Raw genomic sequence first — 27,824 nt, 5'->3', positions numbered from 1 at the left:
TCAACAGTCCTGGTCACCAGAGAAGATGACGGCTGATGGGAGGCAGGGCTTTCCCTGGAGGCAGGGGAGTAGTCAGAAGGATACACTGGCACCAAGATACCCAGTGAACCAGCCTCCAACAAGGGACTGAGGGGTTTCAGAGAAGATGCCCCTGCCATTTGCCTCTTTAGGATAGCAGGCAAAGAACAAGGAACCGCTCAAAAGCTGGAGGTCAAGAGGAAGGAGAGAGGAGCCATTGGCTTTCTGCATGCCAGAGACCACATCCACAGGTTCCCGCTGGTTACTGGTCCATGGCTTCCACAGACTGGGCCAAGTCCCTCCCAGTCACAGCTTGCCAGGTGAGGCCGAAGCGTATGGTGGTGCAGGTTCTACATTCAAAGGAATCCACGGTGCTGGGAGTGGGAGGCTCTGGCTTACACACTCTACTTCTGCTCGGAGGCCACACTTCAGGATGATGTGGTAGCCATCGTTGCTGTCGGCTGCCAAGGGAGACAAGGGAAGAAAGGCCCGACGCCATAACCTTGGGGTGTTAGGGAGCGCATGGCCTTTGAGTACCAGCGGAAGTCCTGCCACCAATACTGGCTCCGAATACAACTGCAGAGAGCGCTAACAAACAGGTATTTCAGCACATGCCTTCACATGCCTTCTGCCTTATCGAGTTTCTTTTTGGCAATGGGTCTTTCTACCGTAGCCCCAGGCCCAAAAACTAAAGGCTCTATAATATCCAAGAAGGCTTTGGAACCACACTGTGGTTCTCAGGGTATTACGGTCCCTAGCTCTCTGAAGGCAGTTACTGGCTAGATCCAGAACAAGGAGGACAGGAATGGCCCTGCCACCGTTCAGGGTCTCTGACCCAGTCATACAGGGCTTTCATTCTGATATACCCCATACATTCACCTGCCCTGGCCCTAAGGAAGGCTACAGCTAGTCTTTCCTTTCTCCTGGCACATGAGTTCCTTCTGAGACCTGTCCTCAGGTGGAAGCTTCATGTCCTGCCCCTCACACCATATCCCTGACACCCCACTAGGCCTGCAGGCTCAGCTGTTCTATTCCACACTTGCTCCTCCTGGAGACCTCCATTGGAGAAAAACCCAAGCGCATCTTACTTCTACTCAAGCACCGAGTTACGTCTACTCAAGCACCAGGAAAATCACATTGCCTGGCCAGGGTTTGCCTTTCAGAACTGACGTTGGAGCAGATCTCAATAGTCCTCACATTTCCTGGACCACGTTTCAACTTTTAGCCAGAGGATGTCCTCAGATAACGTTCTCTCAAGGGACCCACCGAGCAGGCAGGGCCGGCCCCACTCACCAGTTTGGGTGTCTCCTCACTCTACTACTCAGGGATGGGGCAGGAGGCACAGCCAACATACTTTAACTAAACAAGAAAAAAAGGAGGGGGGCTTTACCTTTTAAGGTACTGAGGATAAAACAAGACTCATCTTGGAAATTCTGCACCATCTGAAAGGCAAAAGAGAGACCACGTCCCTTCGACAATGAGTTCATAATATGGAAAGCCTTGACCACACGGATCCCAGCCACTGTGTTTGTACAGATGCAGGAAGAGGGTCACACTTAACACTCACCAAGGAAACACAAAACAAGATAAATATATGAACTGATTATAGCTGTAAGTAACAAAAACTGAACATAAACGACAGAAAGGAGCCAGGAAGGGAAGCAAAATGTTAGTATTTACCACGGGACTCCACGTTTGCTTTCGTTTTCATTTTTCCTACTTTACTGGGTCCTCCTATCTCTATAATGGACACATTACAGGAGCATGTATGTGTACGACGGCAACAAGTTAAAAACTAAAGTGCTTTGAAAAAGGAAAAAAACATCTTGGGAGTTAGCGGCCTCTGCATATCAGAGTCCTACGAGGACCAATATAAACACAGCGCCACTCCCTCCATCGGCCAAGTGGCAGGAATGGAAGGATTCCCCAGCCGCCTCTCTGCAGGTTCCATTTTGATGAACTACCGGGTGACTTCAGACAAGTCGACCTTTTCCCTTCTGGGCTCCATGCCCCATCTAGAAAATGGGGCTGCTTCCGTGACAAAAGAACAGAACCAGGATACAGAATGTTAGGAATTGGCACCAGAACATCAGGAATCGGCACCCACGGCTAGTGGAGTGTTAATCTATACAACCACTTTACAAAGCTGTCCACGGGGCCTACTACATTACTCCTCCAGCCCAGTGTTCTAGATAAACCCCTGCATGTGCCTAACTCAAAGCACACCTAAGAATGTTTCCAGCAACACTGTTAGGAACGGTAACTGCAGAGGCGCCTGGCTGGCTCAGTGTGAAGAGCATGCGACTCTTGATCTTGGGGCTGAGTCTGAGCCCATCAGGTACAGAGATTACTTACATAAAAACTTGGAAAAAATAGTAACTGGAAACAGCCCCATGTCAATCAGTAACAATAGGAGCATGAATAAACTGTGACCTAATTCAGCATGCCAGTGGCCTCCGGCAGCATTTCAACATGTGTGACTCTCAAAAATATAAAGGGAAATGGAAGTCACAGAAAAACATGCCATTATTCCACCTCCATGAAATTTTAAATTAGGCAAAATTAAATGATATATTGAGGAGGAAAAGGGTACAATGAATACAACATTCAGAGCAGCAGGTGGAGGTGGTGTGGAAATGGAAATTAGGGCACAAAGAGGCTCCTGACATAATACTTCATTAACCTGAGCGAAAGTATTGGGCACTTACCTCTTCCTTAAACTGTAAAAATAAGTTTTATAATTCTCCTTGCACACACATGCCATATTTCACAATATAAATGGAAAGAGTATTTCAAAAATACTTAAAGACATACCCACAACACACACGCTAGCTACCACAAAGCAAAACTCCTTTGCAAATTAAAAAAATGCAATCCATATTTATTGCCGCCTCTGGATTACTGCCCCAAATCCTGCAAATCTATGTACCTGAGGACCCCTGCCCCTCCCTGCCGGGCCTAATGATGCGTGAAGTACATTTATTCTATACTGCTGGCCTGCTCCCTCCTGGACTCTTGGCAGCCCAGCCACTTGGGCATGCAAAGCCCTACATGGAGCCCACACGGGCTTAATCAGTAACTCTCTTGTTTAATTAAGTGCCCTTGCACCTCAGGGGCCGGCTTTGCGGCTGGCCAGGCTGCCTCCACCGCTCCGGGCAATTAAGAACCAAAGGTTTCCAATTGATTCAGGGTTAAGAGGCAAGGAGACTTCGGAGAATAAGAATCGCCTGCTTAGCTGAGGTAGCATTTCTTTTTATTTTTATTTTTTTATTTTTCATTATTTTTTTTAATTTTTATTTATTTCTGATAGTCACAGAGAGAGAGAGAGAGAGAGAGAGAGAGAGAGAGACAGAGAGAGAGAGAGGCAGAGACACAGGCAAAGGGAGAAGCAGGCTCCATGCACCGGGAGCCCGACGTGGGATTCGATCCCGGGTCTCCAGGATCACGCCCTGGGCCAAAGGCAGTCGCCAAACCGCTGCGCCACCAAGGGATCCCCTGAGGTAGCATTTCGGTTCTGTTCTCTGCTTCACTTGCTTAACTGCCCACTCTGGAGGGCCCAGGGCAAGCCGGGGAAGGGACTTCCCGCATGGACCCGTGACGTTGCAAGCGTTCTGCACATTCTTGGCTTTCGTCTTCACAAAAGAAATTCGTGCCCAAGTGCAAAGTGACAACTTTCCTGTGCCATGCAGCAGCCCATTGTGCCGGTGTCTTAACCTGCCTGGCTATTCCCAAGGGAGTGCTTAGGTCAAGAACTCTGGGCTTCGTTTTGTCTGTGAGGTGGGGGCTGGAAAAACAGCTGTCTGAGATCTCAATGCAAGGATACAGAAGAAATTCTGAACAGGTGACAAAAACTAACAAGTGGCAGATAAATGTACAGCTGGAACTCTGATGTGTTTTGAGAATCCACACCTACACAGTGCTCAGGCACATGACGGATGCCAGCAAGCATCCTCTGACAAAATCACATCAAAGCTAATATAAACTCCTCCAGGAAAAGAGTAAGGAAGAGAAGTGCCTTTCACATTTGCCTTCAGCTGTTTTATACTTCTTGACTTACACTAAGTGAATTACTGGGTTGTATTTTTTTTAAGATTCTTTTATTTTTTATTTTTAGGTAATCTCTGCACCCAACATGGGGCTCGAACTCACAACCCCAAGATCAAGAGTCTCATGCTCCACCGACTGAAGCAGCCAGGCACCTGGTGAATTACTTTTTAATTCAAGAAGAAGGAAACCACCACCGCTTTGCTAACTTTAAGGACCAAACTCCCATGAAATGGGGGACTTCCATTTAAGGGGCTCAGGCAATTGTAACGACAAGTGGCAATAGGATTATCACCAATAATGACAATATATGAAAACACAGAGACTGTTAGAAGCTTTACGTTTTATACACTGTCAAACTTAAAGATCTCTACAACACTTGCTCTCAAAAGTCCAAAGCACTTGGCACTGTCAGTTACCACCATCACACCGGTCCCTGGTGTCTCTCGGTGCCTGAGGCTGTTTTCTCTTTTCTCATTTTATCCTAACTACAACCTGTTCAGTGGGTTAATTATCCATTTTATAGATGCGGAAACAGGTTCAAAAGTGTTAAGTAAATCTGCCCAGGGTCACTCTACCCCTAGGAGGAAGGTCTGGGTGGGGACACATGTCTGATTCCAGAGCCCACATCTTCTCTACTTCCCTAGACGCCATTCATGTCCCACTTCATCTACAGTCCGTTACAGAGATGCTCTCAGAGTTCCCACAATGGGCTTGCTGGGGTCTGCTGGGGGCTAAGGGGGCCACCCTTGTTCCCCTCAGCCCAGCTGTTTTCCTGAGGCCTCATTGCAGGGGAGGTGGACTAACCTGGCAGCTAGAAGCATGGGCTCTGGGCTCCCCCAGTGCTCCCCCCTACCTCCACCCCTTACGAGGTGTGCAACCTGGGGCAATTACTCAGCTTCTCTGCATCTCAGTTTCCTATTTGTGAAATGAGATTTCACCCAGTTCAGCATGAGGCTGTCAGGATTACAAGAGTCACTACATGTGCATTTAGGACAGGAAGCAGTGGATAAATGCTGCCACTCCTGGCTATTGTCAGCAAGAGGAGGATTCCAGGATAAAAGAAGCTTAAGAGACTCTGCTCTACAATGAGCAGGAATGCCTAAATGCAGCTGCAAACCCTCCCTAGCCAGGAGTGGGATCGGATCACTCTGCCCTCGGCCATCGGCTGCTGGTGTCCCGCACAGGTCTGTGCAGGCAAGGGCAGACCCAGGAAGGCTGTGGTACCTTCAGTGGTCAGCAGAGGAGGGCTCTGTCCTCCCATGTGACCTGTGTCCTCTCCATCATCCAGTCCATGGTCCATTCCACTGCCACTGGGACCTGCAAACTTACACCCTGAGGGCAGGGGTGCAGTTTGCACCATGGTTCCTACATGGCGCCTGGCCGGGGATGGGGTATGGAGTGGATACTAGACAGCCTCTCAGAGCCTCAGAACTCTCTCCACCTGCACTTAAGGGCAGCCAAGAGCATGTGGCACACAGCTGAAACCCGTTTGCCATCTTGGGGCATAAGTCCTCCTCCCCAAGCCCCAGAGGGGCCATTTCTGGCACCTGTTGCTGTGCCTCCCTACAGCCCAGAGCCCGGGGCCAGGAGCAGGGGTGGGGACAGCGCTCACCTCGTTGTTCACCACCACGTGGATGCCTGTGGGGCCCTGCCAGTAGACTCCATGGATGTGCTGCGGGGAGATGCTGTACAGGTTGGCGATCTTCTCAACCAGCTCCAAGGTGGTCAGCTCTTGCAAGAAGATGGCATGGTACACTGGAGGGCAAGGGACAGGGCCTTCTGTAGAACACACTCCTGCTCCTAAGGAGCCTGCCTACCCCTCATACCCAACTCCCAAATCAGTCACTCCGCTGTAAGGATGCTCGTGCCCAGACTCATTCGATGGGATCTGGCTGTAACAGGCACAAAGCCTCTGCAGAGCCCAACCACAGGAGCAAAGCAGCCAGGATATGGTTCTTCATTCCTGTACTAGTCTCTCTTGGGGGAATCTTACATAAAATCGGGAACTCTTGCATCCACCCCACACCCAATGACACCCGTGGAGGAGTGGAGGCTGGAGGAAGAACTGCTGGCAGAGCTCTGTATTTCTAATTAGCTTCTAGTGATTCTGATGTGCGGCCAGACGCACACCCTTGCAGGGGAGAGGAGAGACTCTGCATCCTTTCCGTGGCTTAGCGGGACGCTGGATGGCTCCTGGGGGCAAAGCGCAGGATTTAAGGATAACTGCTACTTCTTTTTAAATTTATTTAAAATAAATTAACACATACTGTATTATGAGTGTCAGAAGTAGAGTTCAATGATTCATCAGTTGTAGTAACACCCTGTGCTCATCACATCACAGGTCCTCCTTAATGCCCATCACCCAGTTACCCCATCCCCCCGACCCCTCCCTTCCAGCAACTCTCAGTTTAACTGTTTCCTAGAGTTCAGAATCTCTTATGGTTTGTCTCCTCTGATTTTGTCTTATTTTATTTTTCTCTCTTCCCCTACATTCATCAGCTGTTTCTTAAATTCCACATGAGTTAAATCATATAATTCTTTCTGAATGACTTATTTCACCCAGCATAACAACCCTCTGCTCCATCCACATTATTGCAAATGGCAAGATTTCATTCTTTTTGATGGCTGAGTAATATTCCAGAGTGTGCCTGTGTGTTTACAAAACACATCATCTTTATCCATTCATCTGTTGATGAGCATCTGGACTCTTTCCATAGTTTGGCTGTTATGGAAATCGCTGCTATAAACACTGGGGTGCAGGTGCCCCTTTGAATCACTATGTTTGTATCCTTCGGATAAATACCTACTGGTACAATTGCTGGGTCGTAGGGTAGATCTATTTTTAACTTTCTGAGGAAACCCCATACTGTTTTCCAGAGTAGCTGCCCCAGCTTGCATTCCCACCAACAGTGTAGGGAGGGGGGTTCCCTTCTCTGCAAGGGGTAACTGCTACTTGACGGCACATGTGTCTCATCCTTGCCCTTCTCTGCAGCGCAAATACTCCTCCGCTCCAGTACTGTGACCACAAAGGGCAGAGGTGCGCTGGGAGCATCGCCTGCCTGGTGGAAGATAACAGTGACCCCAAGGATGGAAATGCTTCCTTACGGGAAACCCAAACTAGCTGGGTAGGAGTCAGCTCTGTGGGCACCCCAGGGAGGAGGATTACTTGACCCTTGGGGGGGCCCAAATCCCTCAAATGCAAAGCACCTGGATTAAACTAGAGATTCCCAAACTCCTACCTCAACTGAGGAACCTTTGGTTGCAGTGGCTGATGAGAGGCCCTGTACTTCAGAAGCACACATGTATGCATATGTGCACTTCCCAACACAGACTCCCTCCCAAAGGGGTTGGCAGAGGCCATGGCCTTCCAGCCACATGGCCGACCCGCCATCCCACGACTTCAGGCAGGCTGGCCCGCTGTCAGATACTGGGCAGAGGACATGGCCACTGCACCCTGCCCCTCCCATAGGAACCCCCGGTTAGAACACCAGGGCTCTTTTCCAAGATCCCTTTCTATGACAGATTCAAATGAACTTTTGTGTCTTTTCAATGCTTCAGAGCCACTTCCACTTCTGAGTTCACTCCTCCAACAAATCAGGCCGGCCCAAAAGACCTACACAACTTGCAGGCAGTGCATTTCATTGTACCTTTCTGTCACCAGCCCTTTGCGCCCCCAGCTCAGTGTGGGTGCTGCCAGGAATGCATGGAGCAGCTGAAGGCTCAGACACTCCTCTGAACCCCTCCCTGGCCACCTCTCCTCCAGGATCATGTGGGTGGCAGTTTGGGGGGAAGACGAGGCTCCAGAGGAGGCAGTCCCAAGCTCCAGTCCCAACTCAGCAACACTAGAACCAAGACCAAGACCTGTCCTGGGGCCTCGGGGTGTGTGCAGGGGCAGCACCAGCATTGCAGCGTGAATCACAAGCTGTGCATGGACAGCTCCTGCTCTGAGCAGGTGCCGTGCATGAGGCTGTCCTTTCTGCATGATCAGGAAACCCTGGGGTTCAGGATGTGTCCTTCACAGGTTAACAGCTGAGAAGCAGGGTGAGGACCTGGACATTCTCCAGGAATGTACAGGGGCCAGACACGAGGGCTCAGAAGCCAGCAACTAGGGTCTAAAAGTTTGAGTCTCGGCTCTGCCACGTACAACACTGTCCCCTGGGGGCAGTTATCCAGCCTGTGCCTCAGTGTACCCTACAGTGAAACAACACTGCCAACGGTCCCTGCCAGGAGAAGCGAGTGGGTGAGCACGCAGGAAGCCCTGGGGATGGCGACCTGGCAAGCCTCTATCTCCTCTGGTGGGAGCTGCAGAAGCACATGGGCCACTCCCCCACTCTCTGCAGACACGGAGCACGGGCTCTGCGGCCTAAGGTGGGCAGTGGTCAGACCCTCAGCACTCACAGTCAAAAGCAAGGCACTTCGCTTTACATGCCTTATCTCGCCAAAACCTCATCCCCCTGGGCAGAGCATTGTTCTCTGTATTTTGTACGTGCAGAAGCTGATGTACAGGCCCTGGAGCCCTGCCTGAGGCCACATGGCCAACAGGTGGCACAGCCTGCACTGGTGTTCAGGCTCAGCTGACCTCAAGGCTTGTGTCCTCTCAGTAAACTGCCTCCAAACTACCAACCCAAAAGAGTCACGTGCCCTGAGGTGCCCTGGCCCCTGCAGCTCTACTCCTTAGCCCCCGTGCAGCCGCCACACCAAACGGGAAAGCCTTCTCCAGCTCAAGGAAAACCCCAGGAACTATGGCCATGGGGCAGCACTTGTCACCAGCCTGGGAGTCGGAAGGCCAGACCCTTGGTTCGCCCATGAGTGGCTAAGCAGCTGTGAGGAACACATCCTCTCTCTGGGCCTGCTCCCCCGGAAGGAAACAAGGAAGCTGGAGCATGTGTTCTGGCAGAGACTTTCCACCTTAAACATTTCAATCCCAGGAGAATGTTGACCAAAACTCATCCTGCACGAATGGAGGTGGATCAGTGGAAACGTCCTCAGCAAGAGAACTCGTGTTGGTGCTAGGTCTTCCTGTTACCTGGCCACCCAATAACCAGCCCTGGGCTGCTCCACACAACTCACCACACAGACTGCTGTCCCCACCATCCCGCTTCTGCTGCAGGGGTGTTCTGTTCTGCTCCAGCTCCAGAGAGACGTAAATGGTCATCTTTGGCCTCACATTCCTGGCAAGAGGAGAGGAAATAAATTGGTATTGTGTGTGTGTGTGTGGCGGCGGGGGGGGGGAGGCGCAAGGGAATGGGACAAAGCTCTGTTGTTCCAGAATGTTCCAAAACACAGGGTGGAACTAGCACAGTGAAGGAATCAGAAGAAAAGAGGCCACAGGGATGCACAAGGCCTTTCACTGGGCTTCTATGGCTTCATGCAGTCTTGCCCAGAGACAGAGGGATGACAACCCCTCCGGGTCCTGCAAGCTGCCATGATGGCGCTCTGCTCAGAACTCACATCTCAAGACATAGGCATTTTTCAGGGTGGTAACAAGAGCAAAGAGTTTCTCTAGCTTACTCTGCCCCGGGAACTGTTTCCAGAACTTCACATGCCTACATTATCTCATCCTCACACCACCTAGGGAGACTGGAACCATGGCCCTCATTTTATAGAGAAGGGAACCGAGACTCACAGAGGTTAGGCGCTTTTGTCTAGTGTAAAAATCCTAAGAGGCAGACCCAAGAGTCACACCCAGGCTCTCTCTTTCACTCTAGAACTGTGCTGTCCATCTGTGAAAGGTAAATGAGATTTGCAGCTCACTTGGCCAGTCAAATCAATCTGAGATCAAGCGCTCCACAGCCACACGTGGCCGGGGCTGCTGGACTGCACAGCATGGCCCCAAACACATCCACCACAGCGGGAAGCCCCCTCACACCTGGCCCTGCTCTCCAGTCTGCCTGGGGAACTGAGAACTGCCACACAGTCCCACACCTTCCTCTGGGAGGAGAGAGCTGGAAACCCAGGACCATGCAAGCAGCTGAGGAGAGGCTGCGGGGCTGGGATCCAGGGCCAAGGATCCTGCCAAACCAAGAAGGGGGAGGGGCTCCCGGCAGGGTGAACTGTGGTGGGCTCAGCCCCGCCCACCCACATGGCCCTGATCCCGTCTCATAGGGCCTCCTCTTGCACCTGCTCCCAGAGGAGCCCTGAACCCACCAGCTGGCCCATACCGCAGCATTGAAGAGGCTGCGACGGGGCTTCCTGCCATACCCGGCCTCCAGCTGGAAACTGATACCCACCGGCCTTTGATGGCATTGAAGAGCCGGATCCCATCTGCAGGGCCACAGATCTGGACCAAATCGTCTCGAGACATCTTCAGCAAGTCAGCACCTAGGCAAGTAAATGGGGCCACCCATCAGTGGGACACACGGTTCCGTCCTCAGGCACCTGCAGATGTTGCACTGTGTGGGCAGGGGACAGGGAAGCGTCCGCCTCATCCTCAGAGGGCACCGGACGGTCCATGGAGAGAACAAAAAGCTAAACATCAGAAAATCACAGCCCAAGAGACGAACAGTATCCTCAAAGCTCAGGAGAACAGACAGGCATTTACAAAAGCCAACAGGCCCTCCCCACCGCCGCCTGCCTGTCCCTTCCCCTGCTGTTTACTGGCACTAACAAGTGCATGTAACCTAGCCCAGGACGCCGGTTACACATGCACCTGCTACATGCAGAAGAGCATGACCCACAGGCTGCAGCCACGGTGAAGGCACCTATACTCCCCACACACAGAACAAGGGGCAGAGCATTCCCCCACCACACGCAGGCCCCTCGTGCCAGCCACTCCCCCTCCTCTGGGGAACCACTGTCCTGACTCCTCACAGGTCTCCGTTTTGCTTGCTTCTTTGACATTTACATAAGTGGAATGGAATAGGATACGCTTTCCTATGTTTGGCTCCCTCCCTCCCAGGTGCTTCAGGGCTCACTCATGCTGGCTGTGGTCAGAGATCATTCACGCCCGTTATTAGACATTATTCGTTGCATGAATATACCACAGTCACATGTCTACTCTGCCAATGGGCACTAGAGATGCTCCCAGCTGGGAGTGATTATGAACAAAGGTCTATAAACATCCTTGTCCGTGGATGCAGTCCCTTCCACAAAGCCTAAGGAATCCCCTAGAACCTTGTGCCCATATGGACTCTCCAAGGGATAAGTATGAGATGAGCTTTCTGCCGAAACCAGCCAGCAGCCACATGGCCAGGAGTGAAGATATCCAACCCCTTTTTCCTGCCCTACTTAAGACACAGTTTCAGTGGGATGCCTGGGTGGCTCAGTCAGTTAAGCAGCTGCCTTCAGCTCAGGTCACAATCCCAGGGTCCTGATATTGAACCCCATGTCAGGCTCCCTGCCCCACAGGGAGTCTGCTTCTCCCTCTGCCTCTCCTCCTTACTCTCTAAATTTAAATTTAAAAAAGATACACTTTCAGGCATAATTTTGTAAGCACAGGGGCTCCCCCTAAATAACAAGTAAAAGCCAAAATCCCTCCACTGTTCTCTCAGGCCCCCAGGACCTCTGTGACCTCACCTCCTTTTCCAGTCCACCTGGCCTCGCTCACCTGGGTGCTCTGCTCTGTGGCCACACCAGGCAGGCCCCACCTTGTGGCCTTTGCACATAACCCTGCTCAGACATCTCACAGTTCCCCCATCCCTACTTGGCTCACTTCCTCCCCTCAGCCCAGCCTCTGCTTAAGGCCACCTTCTCAGGAAGGCCCACCCTGAGCACCACCCCTAAAATGGCAGCCTCCCTCCCTGCTCCTCCTTGACCCAAGCCAGGCCCCTCCTCTGAGCCTGCCCACCACCCAAGGGTCACACTGCATGGAAATGTGTGGTTCGCACATCTGCGTGGACTCAGCTGCAAACTGCTGGAGGACAGGGTCCCTGTCCGACCCTCCTCCTACTGGCCACCCCCAACATAAGTTCTTACAAAAGCTGAGCTGAAAGAAGATCATGTGTGGTATTCTTCCCACTGTCACAGATGCCCTTGCCAGCCACTGCCCTAGTTCTTGTCAAAACGTCACTCCCTGTCATCCTGGATTAACTTGACTTGGTCGCAAAGTTCATTGCTCAGTATACCCTTCCACCCCACAGCCCTGGTCCCAGGACTCTGTGTGATAGCCCCACCAGGAAGGGCTTGAAGAACCTTTCAGAGAAGGAAGAACCAGCTTCTCCTTCTCCCCTGTGGCTTCACCACCTTCTCAAAGGTCGTGGCTCCAGAGACAATATGACCAACGGGCAGCACTGTGGTAGAAGTGCCGGGAAGGCGGAGTATGCCCCGGCCCCCTGGCTAAAGGGCCTCTTCCCGGGCAGTTGAGGGCACCCCCCACAGGACCCAGATGGTCTCCTAAAAGCCATTCTCGACTGGAAACTCCCAGCAGTAGCACTTCGTATCTTAGCACTTGGCACAGGGTCAGCAGAGGTGAGTGACCCATGCTACACCGGGTCTCCAGGGCAAAACCACGGCCCTACAGACACTGCAGCAAATCCTGAAAGCAAGTGGCCTTGTTACAGGTTTTTAATATCCCTGTGGGTTTGAAAAACAACACAAAGATGCTCACCTGAGAAACTGGCGAACAGCCCACAGAACTGTGAGAACCTGTTTCGGTGGAGCCACTGCTGGGCGTCCTGGATGGAGGCTGATGGGAGCAGGTGCTGCAGGCAGAGAGAGAGGAAGGGTCCTGAAACGACCGCGCCGGGTCTGCCCAGGGATGTGCAGCCAGACAGCCCGGCTAAGACACTTACATCGTTGCTCAGGGGCAGGGTCTCCACCGGGTGTGTCGGAGAGCTGTTCCTGCAAAGGAAAAGAACAGGTCATCAGATGCGAGGACACCTTCAGGGACGTGGGGACGGGCCCCTCACCCAACCTGGTGCATCCCCCCCCCCTCAGGCATGGCAATTGGAAACACAGCAGGGCCTCAAGAATTTCTCAGGTCAGAGAAATGTAGGTGGGAACCGTCTGCACAATCCCTCCAATCCCTGACCAACCCTTCAGGACAGACATGACTCAGTGGCAACACAGCATGGCCAATGATCACCACTCCACTCTGAGCTCAGCATTTGTTTGCATCTGATTCCTTCCCAGGCAGAGCTTCCCCACAGCTTGGCCCTAGGGGAGGGCAGGCCGCCCCAGGAGCTCCACACGGCCACGTGGGGCCCAGACAGCAGCAGCCAACACCCCTCTGCGGAGATGGGACAAGGCTGTGGGCTCCTCGAGGAGGGAACAAGCAGCCTCGGTGTGGCATCCATCCACGAGAACATTCTAACAGTTGGAGGCCCACTGACCTCCCTCCAGGGCTCACTCCTGGGGAAGGCACAGACCTGACACCTGGATTCTCCAATTAAAAGAAAAAATACATTTTTAAATGACCCTCCTCAACAGACAGTGGGGCAGGTACGACGTGAATGGACGTAGGTGTCTCTCTCTGCGTTTAACACGATAACGAGGTAAGTTTTACTCTGCGAGTACCTTACCACAGTGACAATAAAGGCAAGGCCCTCACCGGGCTGACCCTCACACCGTCATCGGTAACAAGATGCACCTCGCCCAGTGCCTGTAAGGCGCCGGGCACCTTGCACACCCACCCCTACCCCCGGCCCTGCGTGGAATCCTCACTCCTTTGGTAGTGGAGAAAGTGGGGCTGAGGGAGGTTAAGGAACTCACCCCCAGAAAGGTGGGACTTAACACTTGGTCCGCCCGAATCTGTGACACCTTGGCTATGCCACCCCGATTCTCAAGGAGGCCCCTCCTCACCTTGTGAAACCAAGTTCATGGACACTCACTCTCCCATCAGTGGCTTCTCTGTATGCCAAGCACGGGCTGTGAGGAGCCCACAGGTTCCACGCCTACCTGCTGGGTCTGCCTGGTGTCTCCCTGCTGCCTGCCACAACAGGATCAGGACATGCATGGCCACCACAGAGGTGCCGTGAGCCCTTCCTGTGCCGCAAAGCCTAGGACAGGTTGGACCGATGCCTGCCAGTCCCCACGCTACTGTCTCCTTTGAGTCAGTGTGGCCCATCATGCATCTGCAGAGCTGGGTGACCAAGTGTGAGGCTGCTCCTTGTTACAAGCCCTGAACCCTAGGGCAGGGAGCATCCTGAGCTGTCCTATGCTACCCAGAGAATGTGCATAGGGACCACAGAATGAGCCAGGATGGCCCCTCACAGTCACTGGAGCCCCCTAAACAGCTGCCTCCTTAGGCCCCATCTGCCTAGGAGGCCATTCTGCCCTGAAGGGCAACCCACAGGCCAACCTGCTTCTACGGGTAGCCGGGGTGGGAAGGTGGGTTCTGCGCTGCTGCCCCAGCAGATGATGTTTACAGAAGCACATCTGAGCACAGAAAGCTGTGCAAATATTACAAGTGCCACCCCGAAGCCCAAACCGATGCCAGTGCACCAAAGAGAGGAAGACACAAAGACCAAGAAAGGAGACTACACCCATCATCACTCCAGGGGAGTGAAAGAGGGACATACATACCCTTCACCAAGGCCGAAGCTATTTGGAGAGCCGTTGTAGCTTGGAGATGGGGCGCTGTTCACCTGGTAGGCCTTGTCAGGCCACGGGGAGCACTGTGGAAAGAGCACAGGATGGTAGTGACTTGAGGGCCATGGTGGTCAGGAGCAACTCAGGCCACAGAGCTGCAGACCCAGCACCTATCCCTCCCATGCCAGCATCCATCAAGGCCAGCACGGGAAGCCCTGACCCCTCAACACTTAGCCCACATCCTCTCAGGGCCCACGTGAGCCAGCGAAGCATGGGTACTAGGGCCGTGCCCAAGAAACTGAGTGCGGCAGAGAAGACCTAAAATTCAGTCATTCCCAGAGCAAGCAAAGGCAGGCATGTGTCTCGGTGGGCTTCCTAGGTGTTGAGCCAACGAGGGAAAGAAACATCGTCGGTCATCTGGGTCCCTAAGAAAAGAGAACTAACAAAACAGACCAACTGCCCAGAGGCAGGTTTTACCAGGTGTAGACAAGTGTGTGTACAAGCATGAAGGTGGGAGCACAGGACACAAATAACTTCCAAACAAAAATCATCCGTGAGGTTCAGTAGTGGGGTGCCCGTGTGGCTCAGTGACTTAAGCGTCCAACTTGTGGTTTTGGCTCAGGTCGTGATCTCAGGATCGTGAGATTGAGCCTTGCATCAGGCTCCACGCTCAACGGGGAGTCTGCTTATCCCTCTCCCTCTGCTTGTCCCTCTGCTCTCTCTCTTTCTCTCTCCCCCTAAAATGAATAATTAAATATAAATCGAAAACAAAAGTCCAGTACTAAAACCTGCACTACTTGAAACATTCCAGGAGCAGCCAGCCCTCTCAGGCATCAGTCGATGCGTGTTTACTATACATCAGCCGTCCTGCTAGGAGCTAAGGGATACACAAAAAACACGGAGGATGTGATCCTCGACCTCAAGGAACTTCTTGAGCAGAAGCCAAGGATGAACATAGGAGAGAATCGCCCAAAGAAAGCAAAGACGTACAGGTTTTGCCTGTTGGGGAAGCCAGGGGACAAAGTATTCATTTCTCCCCTTCCCTGTGATGACACCGCTTTGGAGAGGGCCAATTCGAAGCATTCCTGAAGATTTACTATCACCCACCGAACCACAGGTTGGTAAATATTTAACTCGGTTGTGCATGTGGGCTGGAATTTCTTGGTGGTAAATCCCGGAGCTGAGGAGGAAGAGCTGACAGTCACCTTACAAGGTCATGGGCCAGGCGGGGGTTTTGACCAACTGTAACACGCTCTGATAAGGGCGTGGACAGACACTGTCTGAAGCACCCCCGTACCTCTCGTCCACCAGGGGGAAGACATAAGAGAGTCAGGAGCAGAGAGGCTGAGGCTCGGCCTGGAAGGGAAAGGTGTCCGTAGGCAGAGGGCAGTGGGAGTGTGGAGGGCACCCTGGAGGGCCTGCACGCGAGGGGACTGGGGCCTGGGGAAAACTAACTGGTCTGAGCTCTGATTCATAAATGCAGGTCCTCGCACTGCTTTGCTGCTGAGAGTTAGACAGGCTCTTCCTGCACCAGGGCTCTCTGGTCACTATTATCCTGTGTCAGATAAAACACTGGTAACATGTCTATGCCGCTGCAAAATTACCTTCCATACTGTATCTTGTTGCAAATACCTTTCTGCATATGGCTTCTCTCTCTCTCTCTCTCTCTCTCTCACTCACACACACACACACACACACACACACAGACACACACACACACACACACACACACACACCAGCCAGGACCGGCCACTATTCTCTTAGATGCTCTGTGCCCTGGGCCTCATCCTTAACACAGCCTTAACTCTACCACAGCTGGGGCTGGGCCTCCTGCATCTGTGGAGGGCCTTCTGAGCAAGTCAAATTATCCAATGAACGCCCACGAGCTGGGCTGATTGCAGAACACACTGGGGAACAGTTACTTAAAAAATACACAGAAGAGTGCCTGGGTAGCTCAGTGGTTGTGTCTGCCTTTGGCTCAAGTCGTGATCCCGGAGTCCTGGGACTGAGTCCCACGTTGGGCTCCCTGCATGGAGCCTGCTTCTCCCTCTGCCGAGGTCTCTGCCTCTCTGTGTCTCTCATAAATAAATAAAATTGTAAAAAAGAAAAAAAAAACACACAACAGACCCCAGTAAGATGTGGCACCAGCAGTGCCCAGTGACAGCGGAAGAAGAGCCTGTGACAGTGAGGGTCTCAGAAGTACGCTGGACACAAGGAGGTTTAGAGCAGGTGCTGTCAGTGTCCAGGTTAGGAGGAGACGAGTTCCAGTCTCTACTCAAACAACAAAGTGGCAAGTAGTCAACACCCCCGACCTGTAAGCCTGCTCTGAGAATGAAGCCTGCAGAGCTTTCTACCATATGCAGAACTTCACATGCACAGGGTCATTCCCTGCACCATGTGTGAAACGGCAAGAGCCCCGAGAGCACCAAACGTCCACCAGCAGGCCATCTATCTATACAATGAAGACCACGCCTCTGGGAAAAGAACTAGAAAGCTTTTTATGAACAGATGGAGAACAGACTCCAAGACAGGCTATTAAATAAAGCAATCAAGTTACAGAACAGTACGTCTATGGACACTGTTGGTATGAAAAAGGTGGGCGTGGGGCAAACATGTATGAATTGGCTTCATCGGCAGAGAAAGCTAGGCCAGATACATGGGGACCCAAGAGATGCCAGCTGCCCTGGGAAGAGACAGCTTGAGGCTAGGACAGTTTTGGGAGAGGCATTTTCTAGTGTAGATACACTCTCTTCTAACTTTTGAATTTTGGACCTTTATTTAAAAAAAAATTACCTGATTCTGGAAAGTAAAAATGGCAGCACAGAACTGGAAGATATTTCTAAAACCCCTCCTGGCCCCCTGGCCTTATCATGTGAACACAGCTCCGGACCCAGGAATCTGCCACAATTTTATAGGCACTTTCCAAAGCAGCATTCACCCAAGTGGGCAATTTCCCAAGAACCTAAACCAAGAGCACGCAGTCATCCTGCTCCAGGCAGAAGGCCCCAGGAGGCGCACCCCGGCACCAGGCCGGCTCACCTCTGTGAGAATGGTGGTCTCGTAGGATGGCTGGTACTTCTCTTTTTCTTGGGCAGTTATTTTCTCCATCTTTTCCCGGTCGGTCTTCTGTTTCCGGTCAGCTCCCTTTCCCTACAAGTACAGAGCACAGGGGATCCGATTAGTCCAAAGTGGGCAGAGGCAGCTATCAGAGAAAGACCCAGGACTTAGAGACAGGTCCCAAGACTTGCACTCTCCCCAGGCCCCAGGAGTCCAGGCGGGATCTCCGGACAGGTCGGCATCTCTCTCACCTCCCAGGCGTCAAGCACATGATCCTCCTCCTGGAGCCTCTCCCCTTCCTCACCTGAGGGAACTCACAGCCTGCTACGGGGTCCTGCCACTCAGTTACTCAGGGGAAAATGCTTGGAAACAATCTTTACCACAGACAAAACCCTTGGCTGCCACAGCAAATCCCAGTGCATTCCTTGAGTTATGGGTGGAGGGCAAAAGAAAGTAGAAGAAGTCAAAGCTGCTGCTGGGAGTTTGGGAGTCTGGTCTGCACCTGCATACTGGGAAATCCTGGATGTGTCACGAAGGCCTCCTGACCTCCCAACTCCCAGGATTATCTGCAGCTCCCTGTTTGCACTCCCCATACAGGGTAAGACCTCCAACCTCACAGAGCCTATCCTGGGCGCCCAGCAAATGTGAACAACTTGCAGAGGGGCCCAGGTCTCACAGGCACTACCATTTCTTTCATTTATAGGTATGGAAACTGAGGCACAAGTGACTTGTCAAGAATGGAGAGAAACCTGCTCTGGCTGCTTGGGGCCTTGGGAAAAAAAAAAAAAACTCGAAGTAGAACCAAGTACTGACCAGGCAAAGAATCCAAGAGAGAATGCCCAGGGATGTACCGCCACCAGGCTGGCCATGGTGGCCCTGCTCATGCGGATACTCTGGACATCCTGTGACTATCACCTGTGAGTTCACAGCCTGGTTGGTGGCTTCAGACATTAAGACCTCAAGCAGCCCCAGAACCCCAGAACTGAATGGTCTCAGCACACATGCAGCGGACTGTGCACAGTGCGCAGAGAGTGAAAACCACCTGTCCTCAAGCTCAGTGTCACCTTCAGGGACTTTCATCCCAGTATGCACCTTCTTCAGGCCACACAATTTTGGTTTCCAGATCAAGGGCACTTTAGAAAACGGCCCCCAGGGTGATGTGATACCCACATTTGATGGAGGCGGGTTTGCAGGGGGTCCTCTGGGGACAGGAACGACATATCCAGTGTCCAGAGAAGGAGCCAGGCACAGTATCCATACCCCATCACCTGCCTCCCAGCCCTAACAAGAGGCTCTTCCTCCCCTTCCAGAAGCCACGAGGCAAGCCTGTGTATGGGGAAGGCACTCAGCCTTGTGAGGCCTGTGGAGAGCTGGCTGGTCAAAAAGGGGTCTTGCCTGTCCTGTCAGAGGCCCCGCCACCCCCATAGAGCCCCAGGGCCTGGCTCCAATATGTGGGAGGCTTCTAGTGACGGGGGTGACTGGGGGAAAAATCACAGCCAGGTTAGCCAGACTCCACCCGGAGCTTGCGCACACCTGCTTGAACTGCCTCTGTGACAGGGCTGGGTGCGTGGGGTGCCCACACCTCCTCAGGCATTCAAGAAGGCAGTTTCAGGTGACAGGGGCCCCTGCACCCCTGCAGGAGATGCCAAAGCCTTCCTTGGGTCACTCAGACAAGGCAGCTTCCAGACCAACTCCTCAGTGATAGCTAGTGTACGGTCCAGGAGCCTGGTGAGCAGAGTCCTCACCCCTGAGCTTCTTCCTCGAGGTGTAGAAAGGGGAGCTGGCAGGGGGTCCTGGGAAAGCCAAGGCACTCTGCAGGGCGGGGCAGGGGGCGTCCTACAGACACTATCCCTCCCTCCTGCTGCCGGTCTGCATCTGAGCCCCAGATATCCACAGGGTGCCACTGGACCCGAGGACCACAGATGTGGTCTGTATATGATGACGACAGAGGTGTGACCAGGACCAGACAAAGACATCCGGCCACACAGCTGTGGGGCTGTCCACGGGAAATCAGACCCACAAGACCCAGTAGCAGACAGCACCTAAGACCACAGGCCACGGTGCCCGCTGCACAGGGGCTCCTCAAACACAGCCACATCCTAATCCCCAGAACCCGAGGCTGTCACTTCACAAGGCAAAGGAAGTAAAGTGCAGGTGGAATTAGGATTGCTAGCAGTGTGATGTGGAAACAGGAAGATTATCCTGAGTCATCCCAGGGGGTCCAGCACAATCACAGGGTCCATAAAAGTGGACAAGGGAGGGAGGAGAGGAGGCTGGGGCGATGTGACCAGAGAAGAGCCCAGCCACCCTTGCTAGCTCCTAGGACAAGTGGATGTGGCCTGAGGAATGCAGAGGCCTCTAGAAGGCAGCAAAGGGAAGGAGAGGGAGCCTCCAGAAAAGAATGCAGCCCTCCTCCTCAATGCTTGACTTTAGTCCAGTGAGACCATCAGACTTCTGACCCCGGGGCCTGAAAGGTAGTAAGTGCATGTGGTTTGAAGCCACTAAACGTGTAGCCATTCGTTACAGCAGCAACAGGAAACCAATATCCCAGGTTGGATTTCAAGGCATCGCCGTCCTGAAGCCGGTTTCTGAAGGGTGCTGGCGCTCTAGCACGACAGACAATCGCGTGCTCCCACCACAACCAGTACCTTCCCACGTAGGGCAGCATCACTAACTGAGCCGGGGCCCACCCGTCCCTCACCTTTGTGGATGCCACAGGCTCTGCTGCGACCCTGCAACTCCGCAGGCCATGCAGGACCCTGAGTTGCATCATTGGCCGCCAAATCTTTCAGAAGTATGGGTCCAGACAGAGGAAAGTAGTTAATAGGCAGGGGCTGGGCAAGAAAGGAAAAGAGAGGCGGTTCCTCCAAACATGTTTCTTTCTCCAACAGGAGGTTACTGCAGAGGGAGAGAGGGCCTTGGGCCCTCCATGGGAACGTCTGTGGCCAGGCCTCCTGCACGGGACGGGGTGTCCTGACTTGATTTTTAAGGAGAATCAAACTGGCAACTACAGAATCTGTGGCCAACTACAAAGTGCTGGGGAAGATAAGGAAAACCTGAAAACGTGCAAATCCAGACAGACTTACAAGGCAGAGCTGGGCACAGCCATCTGTGATGACGGAGGACAGAAGGTGCCCCACACCAAAGGACACCCGAAGCGGGCAGGCCCGTCACCCCAGGGCACGTGGCTCATGCTCCTCAGGGGTCCAGGTAGAAGCCCCAAGCCAACAGGACTCCAAGTTCCCTGCCGGGCCTCCAGCAGGAATCCCAAAGGTCAATGCACTGCTGTCACCGTCTAGCACAGGCAGGGAACCCATGGATTAGGCGGCCACAGGTGGAACGTGGCAAGGACGTCCTACCTTAAACACCTTGATCTGGCAGCTGGCTGAGTGCCAGTGTTCTGTATACTCCCCATTCTCATTCTGCTTAAATGTATTGATCTGCACTCGGAAAGGCACTCCCTTCTCACCCCCGTGCTTCCTGGGGGTGAACTCCGTGCTGATGCAGTGCACCTGGAAGGGGAAATGTGGGCCAGAGCCAAGAAAAGGACTGGGGACAGGCCCTGGACTCCCCAAGGGCCCCTCGCCAAATGGAGGTTTCCATCCCGCACCATCAGGTCCATAGCTGCCTCGGCCTCCCCAATCCCCACGCACACTCCACCAGGGTGATGCCCTCTGTCCCCTCCACCTTCCCCTGTTATAAAGGGCACCCCCTCTCCCCTTTGTCCCTCGACCTCAGAGGCCCTGCCTGACCAGCTACGTCCTCACCATCGCTCAGGCCCACGGACCCTCACTCCCTCCTCTCCCCTGGCAGATCCCACAGACTGCATGGCAGGGATCCCTGCCTGGTGCGTGTCCGAGTTACTCGGGCCAGGCCAGGAGCAGGAGCAGAAAGTTGGAGCCATTTCTATGTTTCTACGTAAGTATGTGCTACAGAAAAAGCACTGGGTAACATATTTATTATCAGAATACTATAAATACTCCAATAATATATATTATTGTGCTAATACAGTAGTGTTATAATAACTTTAAAGTACAGTAAGAATATTATAATCATGTTAAAAAAAAGATCACTAACTTTTACTGAGCAATTACTATGGACCAGGCACTGCAATGATGACTTTATGTTCATTATCTGATTTATAAGACAAGTGAAAAAACTAAGAGGTTCAGAAAGGGACATAGAGAGAGAACGAGAGAGTGCGTGTCAGCCCAGAAGCACGGCGGCCCGCCAGGCTCCTGGACCCATGCCAGGTGCTTGATCATGAAACAATTAATTTAATCATAGAAACTATCATGGAGCAAATGGTGGGTATTTGTTGTTTCTAATGGCTGAGTGGAACTGGAGGGTATTATGCTGAGTGAAGTAAGTCAATCGGAGAAGGACAAACATTATATGTTCTCATTCATTTGGGGAATATGAATAATAGTGAAAGGGAATATAAGGGAAGGGAGAAGAAATGTGTGGGAAATATCAGAAAGGGACACAGAACATAAAGACTCCTAACTCTGGGAAACGAACTAGGGGTGGTGGAAGGGGAGGAGGGTGGGGGGTGGGGGTGAATGGGTGACGGGCACGGAGGGGGACACTTGATGGGATGAGCACTGGGTGTTATTATGTATGTTGGTAAATTGAACACCAATAAAAATTAATTTATTAAAAAAAAACAAAAAAAAGAAACTATAATGGAAAAAAAATTATTACCTATTATATACGCGAGGGCATACTTATTTTGTAACAAGCTTACATATTGTTAAGCAAAACCCACACAGTATTCTACAACATGCCACGTCCTTTCCTAGCTCTGGGGACCAATTAGCTCCACGACTGAGCCACACTCCTGTAGCCTCCTCCCCTTCAACGTACATCCCCGCAACATAGAACAGGAGCCCGTTGGGGCCCTGCAGGTGGACTGTTTTGAGGAACGACATGCATGCAGGCCCCAAAACTCTGGCTTCCCCGAGAACACCCTCCCTCCCACTTACCTGAATGAATGCAGAGGCTCTCTTTGAAGGGTCCCACAAAAATTCGACTGCATTCAGCTGTGTCGGGCTGGCCCTGGGGTCCAAGATACCAACAGACGATGGAACATCTACACACACATACACATACACAGAAGTGCAATTGTCAGCCACTCCCAGAGGCTTAGGGAAGGACTCTCATTACAGGTCCAAATTCCTTAACCACAATTTGAAATGCCGAAAGTTCTGAAAACTAAGTTTTGCATAACTCATTTGGCAGAAAGCCCAACGTGAACTGCCACAAAGCTATTCGGAGTTCTTTGTCCCATTTTGGGTGAACGGACATTTTACCCTGCTGCAGAAATATTAGTGTACTGGATGGCCTGCCAGAGGCATTACCTGGAGCTAGGGATCGACACACCCTGTTGCCATTCTAAAACTTCTAAATTCCAAGACACACCTGGCTCCCAGAGTTACAGGTAAAAGACTATGGATCAGCGCCTAAGACCTCAAAACTCAATTTCTGTTGCCCATCCCTGTGATGCCCATGCTTCCCTTCGTCACAGATCAGAATCCTTTAGGGCAGGGCCTTCTGCAATGCTTTCCCTGAAATCCCTGATGGCAGAGCTCTGAGTTAGAAATCCCTGAGGGCAGGCCTGGTGCCAGCTCGCACAGTGTTTTACCTGAGGCAAGGGTACACTAAAGTGTCCTAGTGAGGCATGCATCCGACAGCATCCAAGAAGAACCCCAATGTTCTTGGGGTTCCCAATGAACTTGGAGTGCCCTTGGGCCCCGCGTGGCCCAGCAGACTCACCAATGTCCAGGATTCGGTCCCCGGGCCGGCTCCTCCGCCATTCCTCCAGCTGCTGTTGCTCTGTGTACTGCAGTTGGCGGTCGTGGAAACCCACCTGGATGATGCTCTAGGGAGGAGAAGCCAGTAGGAGACAGCTAAGTGTGGGGCTGACAAGGACCCAAGAGAACTTCCCACCGGGGAAAATCTCCCACCTTTCAAGACTAAGACCTCTCCTTCCAGAGCCTTCCTTCCCAGCTCTCAAGCTCTGCATGCTTCTCCCCCCTCAGAACCCCAGTCATAGGACAGTGAGAATGAGGACTATCCCCCTTTTCCAGAATTACTAAGTGCTTTACATACACAGCTAACCTATATATCTTTTTGTGCCAATGAGCCAACTGAAAGCTCAGGAAGATTCAGTAAGTGGCAAAGCCAGGCTCAAACCTGAGTTCATCCAGCCCAGAGCCCACTCCATCAGCCCACGCCCCTCCAGGTCTTAGCACTGCCAGCTTGCCCTCAACTGCCTGGACAACACGCTCCAGGGACCAGGAACCCCTCCCACTCCAGGGCTCTCCCCAAACCGCCCAGGCACTCCTGACCCCCACCACCAGCAAGCCCAGACCCCTGAGACCCCCAAGACCTCCTGGGGAGGGAGGGTGGCCCCACAGCCTTGCCTTGACATATTTTGTGTTCAGATCTTGAAAGTCTCCCAACTTCCAATTCTCCAGCAGTCGGATTTCATAAGATTGACCTAGAAGGGGGTTAACAGTACATTTTCCATTTCTGATGGGTTTCAAACCTGGAGTTCACCCAGAGGGAGGCCTTCTTGAACTCCTGAGTGACCACCCAAGCCTCACGGCCCCAGGGGACAGAGCAGTCAGTCCATGGCCAACTCAGATGGCTCTCTGGGCTGCACACCCCCATTTGTCCCAGCCTGGTGGTGCCTAAGACACCCTAGGTAGCATACCATGTGTCCCCCAAAACACAGCACCTCTACAGTTTTCAAAGAAAGAGAATTCAACAAAATGGAGTTAATGTTAAGAACAGAGCTTCATGTTTCTTTAGAAAGGCTGCCCCTGCCCCCCCCCCGGGTCACTTGGATGGAGAACACAGCCACCCACTCAGATCCATGTTACAGTAAATAACTGACCATACCCTTCCCAAGAGCAGGTTAAAGGAATGAGTAAAAGCCTGTTAAACATTGTCTCTAATTGCAGAATGAAAAGCATTTTCCCAACTTAAAAGAATTTCATGTATTTAAGGTGTGTGGGGATTCTATTTGGTGACATATAACCAGCACAAGCTAGTCAAAGAATACGCATGGAGAAAAGACTCATCCTTAGTAACAGGAGAACCTGAATCTATGAATTACAACCATGAACAACCTGGATGAAACTACATGTTTTATGAGGAAATAAAATACAGTCTGAATAAATAGGATACGCCATGTTCCTAGACAGGAAGACCACTTACTGAACGATGTCAGTTTTTCCCAAATTAAGTGTTAACCACAGCTCTAAAACGCCCATACACATTTCACAACTTAATAAAGGATGGTTTACAAATTAAGAGAAAATGATTTAGTGGTGGTATTGGTAAATCTGATTGGCTGCTGGAAATTTTTTTTTTAATTTTTAGGTAAGGATAGACTCACAAGAAGTAACAAAAATAGTACAAAGGGGTCCTGAATACTTGTCCCCCAGTGTCGCCAGTGGTGGCATCTGAGGTAAGTATGATACATCATTGAAACCAGGAGCCTAGGGATGCCTGGGTGGCTCAGTGGTTGAGCATCTACCTTTGGCATGGCTTGTGATCCTGAGGTCCGGGAATCAAGTCCTGCATTGGGCTCCTCGCAGGGAGCCTACTTCTCCCTCTATGTCTCTGCCTCTCTTTCTGTCTCTGTCATGAATAAATAAATAAAATCTTTAAAAAAAAGAAAGAAGAAAGAAAGAAGAAGAAAGAAGAAAGAAAGAAAGGAAGAGAGAGGGAGGGAGGGAGGGAGGGAGGGAGGGACAAATGAACGAACCAGGAGCCTGACCATGGTTCAATGCAATTCAACTAAAAGTCTCACATAGATCTCCCTCGGTTTTGAGGTTTTACTCAACTCATAGCAAACAGCAAAACAAGTTATCACTGGACTAAAGTCAACTTTCTTAAGGTTTTATGTGAACATGAATCATACCAGACACTCAATAGAGAAGGATTTTCTGAAACTAAAATTGGGCAAAAGGGAAATCTACCTATACTAAAATCTCCCTCTCTCTCTCTCTCTCTCTCTCTCTCTCTATATATATATATATATATATATATATATACACACACATATATACAAACACGTGTATTTATATGTATATGTATAGACACACGCATATATATGAATGAAACTTAAATGCAAACAACAAATTAGGAACAGCACAAACCCAGTGGCAAGCAGTTTTAAAATAGCTAAAACAGCCATTAAAAAAAATACTAAGACCCCCTGTGGCAGGTGGAATGCTGCTCCCTCCCAGAGAAGATATATCCAGATCCTCATCTCCAGAACCTATGAATGTTACCTTGTATTTGGAAAAACAGTCTTTGCAGATGCAATTAAATTAAGGATACTGAGATAAGGAGATATTCCTGGATTATCTAGAGGTCCCTAAATCTAATGACAAGTGTCCTTGTAAGAGACACACAGAGAAGACAGAGAGAAGAGGAGGTGACGTGACCAGCAGAGATTGGAGGAACACAAGCCAAGGGACACCTGGAGCACCCAGAAGCTGGAAGATACAGAGAATGGTTTCTCTCCTCAAGCTCCAAAAAGGACCACGGCCCTACCAGATTTCGGACTTCTAGCCTCAGGAACTATGGGAAAATAAACTTGTGGTGTTTCATGTTAAGCCAACATGTTTGTAGTAATTTGTTAAAGCAACCACAGGAAGCTAATATACTACTCCTTGCAATGAATAATAGAACCAAAGAACATGCAATTAAATCACTCATTCCAAATATCTACCAACAACTACTACGAAATGCCACATGAATCCTAGGGACTTGGGAGATGAGCAGAATGGACATAGGGCTGTGTGTCACAGAGCTCGTCCCCATGGCTCCCTCCAGGCCTGGAGATGAGGCTGACCATGCAGAGAAACACCCACTCGGCAAGCGCCCTTCTCAGCTTCAACCAGCCCCTGGGACAGGACCAGCAGACACAGCGATGCACCAAGCCCCCATCCCCCTCAGGACAATGTGCTGGGGGCCCTTCCCATCAGAGGGAGGAGGCACAAACCCCAAACTCTTGTCCTGCCCACTTGCCAGTTCAGGAGATGCAACTCATAGAAGGGTCTTGCTGACCTAACCAACACATCTAGCTTTCTGAAAAAGCCAGATTTTTACATACATTTCCGGGCTCCTGAGCCAACACTCCATTAACAGCAACACAAAATGGAACCTCACACACCCTAACTGGTTTTTCCAGTGTCCTCCACCTTCTCCAAAGAAAAAAACGTAGCCAGCTCTGGCATGAGGCCTGAGGCCCAAGTGGTCATCACCACAGGTTTACAGGCGCCCCAGGGCTCAATTAATACCGACCCTGGGCTCTGCAGGGCAGCCCCAGCTCATGCACACCGGAGGCCCCGCCTGCCCCATCCCAGGCTGAACACAGAGATTGGAATCCACGCTAGCGGGTCCCTAGGCCTGGGCTACGGCCTCCTCCACCTGCTGCAGAGACCTGACTCAGGCGCTTCCCCACCACCTCTCCCATCTCCAGTCCCTGTCCCTTCCTCCCATGCACACCCATTCTGGAGCCCCTCCCTCACATGCCTGCCCCGATGCCAACACCGGGGCCAGGCCATCCTCCCCAAGCCCAGATCTCACACACAGTGCAGTGCCATCAGAAGGCCATGGTTCATGGTAACACACACTGAGGAGCAAGGTCACAAAAGTGGAACTGACCCAGGGCATGGGGCACCTCTCTGTTTCATCAGCATCATTTTGGGACGTGGGTGGGAGCCACGGAAATTGGGCTCTGTGAAGGCACAACATGTGTCTCCTTTGCTCACCACTGCACTGTGTAACGCACAGTAGGTACTCAGCAAGTGCTTAAATGTGACTTCCTATTCTTTATACTGCTGTTCTCTGCTACAATTATAGGGCTTGCAAAACTAAGACACACTCTTGCCCTCAAAGGTAGGCAGTCTGGGGCATACCATACCACACAGGAGAAGCTCTTATAGAAGGCAGAATTTGAAACACCTCCAGAAGAGACAACAAAGATCCAAAGTTGGGCAACACTCAGAGAATGGGGAAGGGGGGAGGGTGAAAAAAGGTCTGAATCAGGAGATAACATTTAAGACGGACTTTGAAGAGTGTGCAGGATTTCTATAGGGGAGGGGATGAATGAATGAGCAATCCCAAGCAAAACTGGGGCAAGGTGGTAGGAGGGGGGAGGCATACCTCTGGGAAACAAGAACTAGCAGCTTCCATTCACTGGGTGCTTACCT

General features: G+C 51.6%; 1 protein-coding gene across 1 annotated transcript; it reads right to left on the bottom strand.

Annotated features, from left to right (window-relative positions):
- Window positions 1-24,091, bottom strand: LOC129513840 (transcription factor CP2-like protein 1; the record flags this gene model as incomplete). The annotated part of the gene is made up of 14 exons (XM_055332245.1): window positions 1-54; window positions 418-479; window positions 1,409-1,460; window positions 5,678-5,820; window positions 9,136-9,236; window positions 10,296-10,386; window positions 12,611-12,704; window positions 12,795-12,843; window positions 14,527-14,618; window positions 17,572-17,682; window positions 20,949-21,101; window positions 22,575-22,681; window positions 23,365-23,470; window positions 24,015-24,091. Coding segments are annotated over 14 exons (1,292 nt in total), but the record flags the coding sequence as incomplete, so codon positions are not given.
- Between the last annotated feature and the right edge of the window lie 3,733 nt (window positions 24,092-27,824).

Source organism: Nyctereutes procyonoides, unplaced genomic scaffold (assembly GCF_905146905.1).
Source record: "Nyctereutes procyonoides isolate TBG_1078 unplaced genomic scaffold, NYPRO_anot_genome, whole genome shotgun sequence".
Lineage (NCBI taxonomy): Eukaryota > Metazoa > Chordata > Mammalia > Carnivora > Canidae > Nyctereutes > Nyctereutes procyonoides.
Note: the sequence above shows the minus strand (reverse complement) of the source record. Positions and strands in the feature narration are given on the sequence as shown.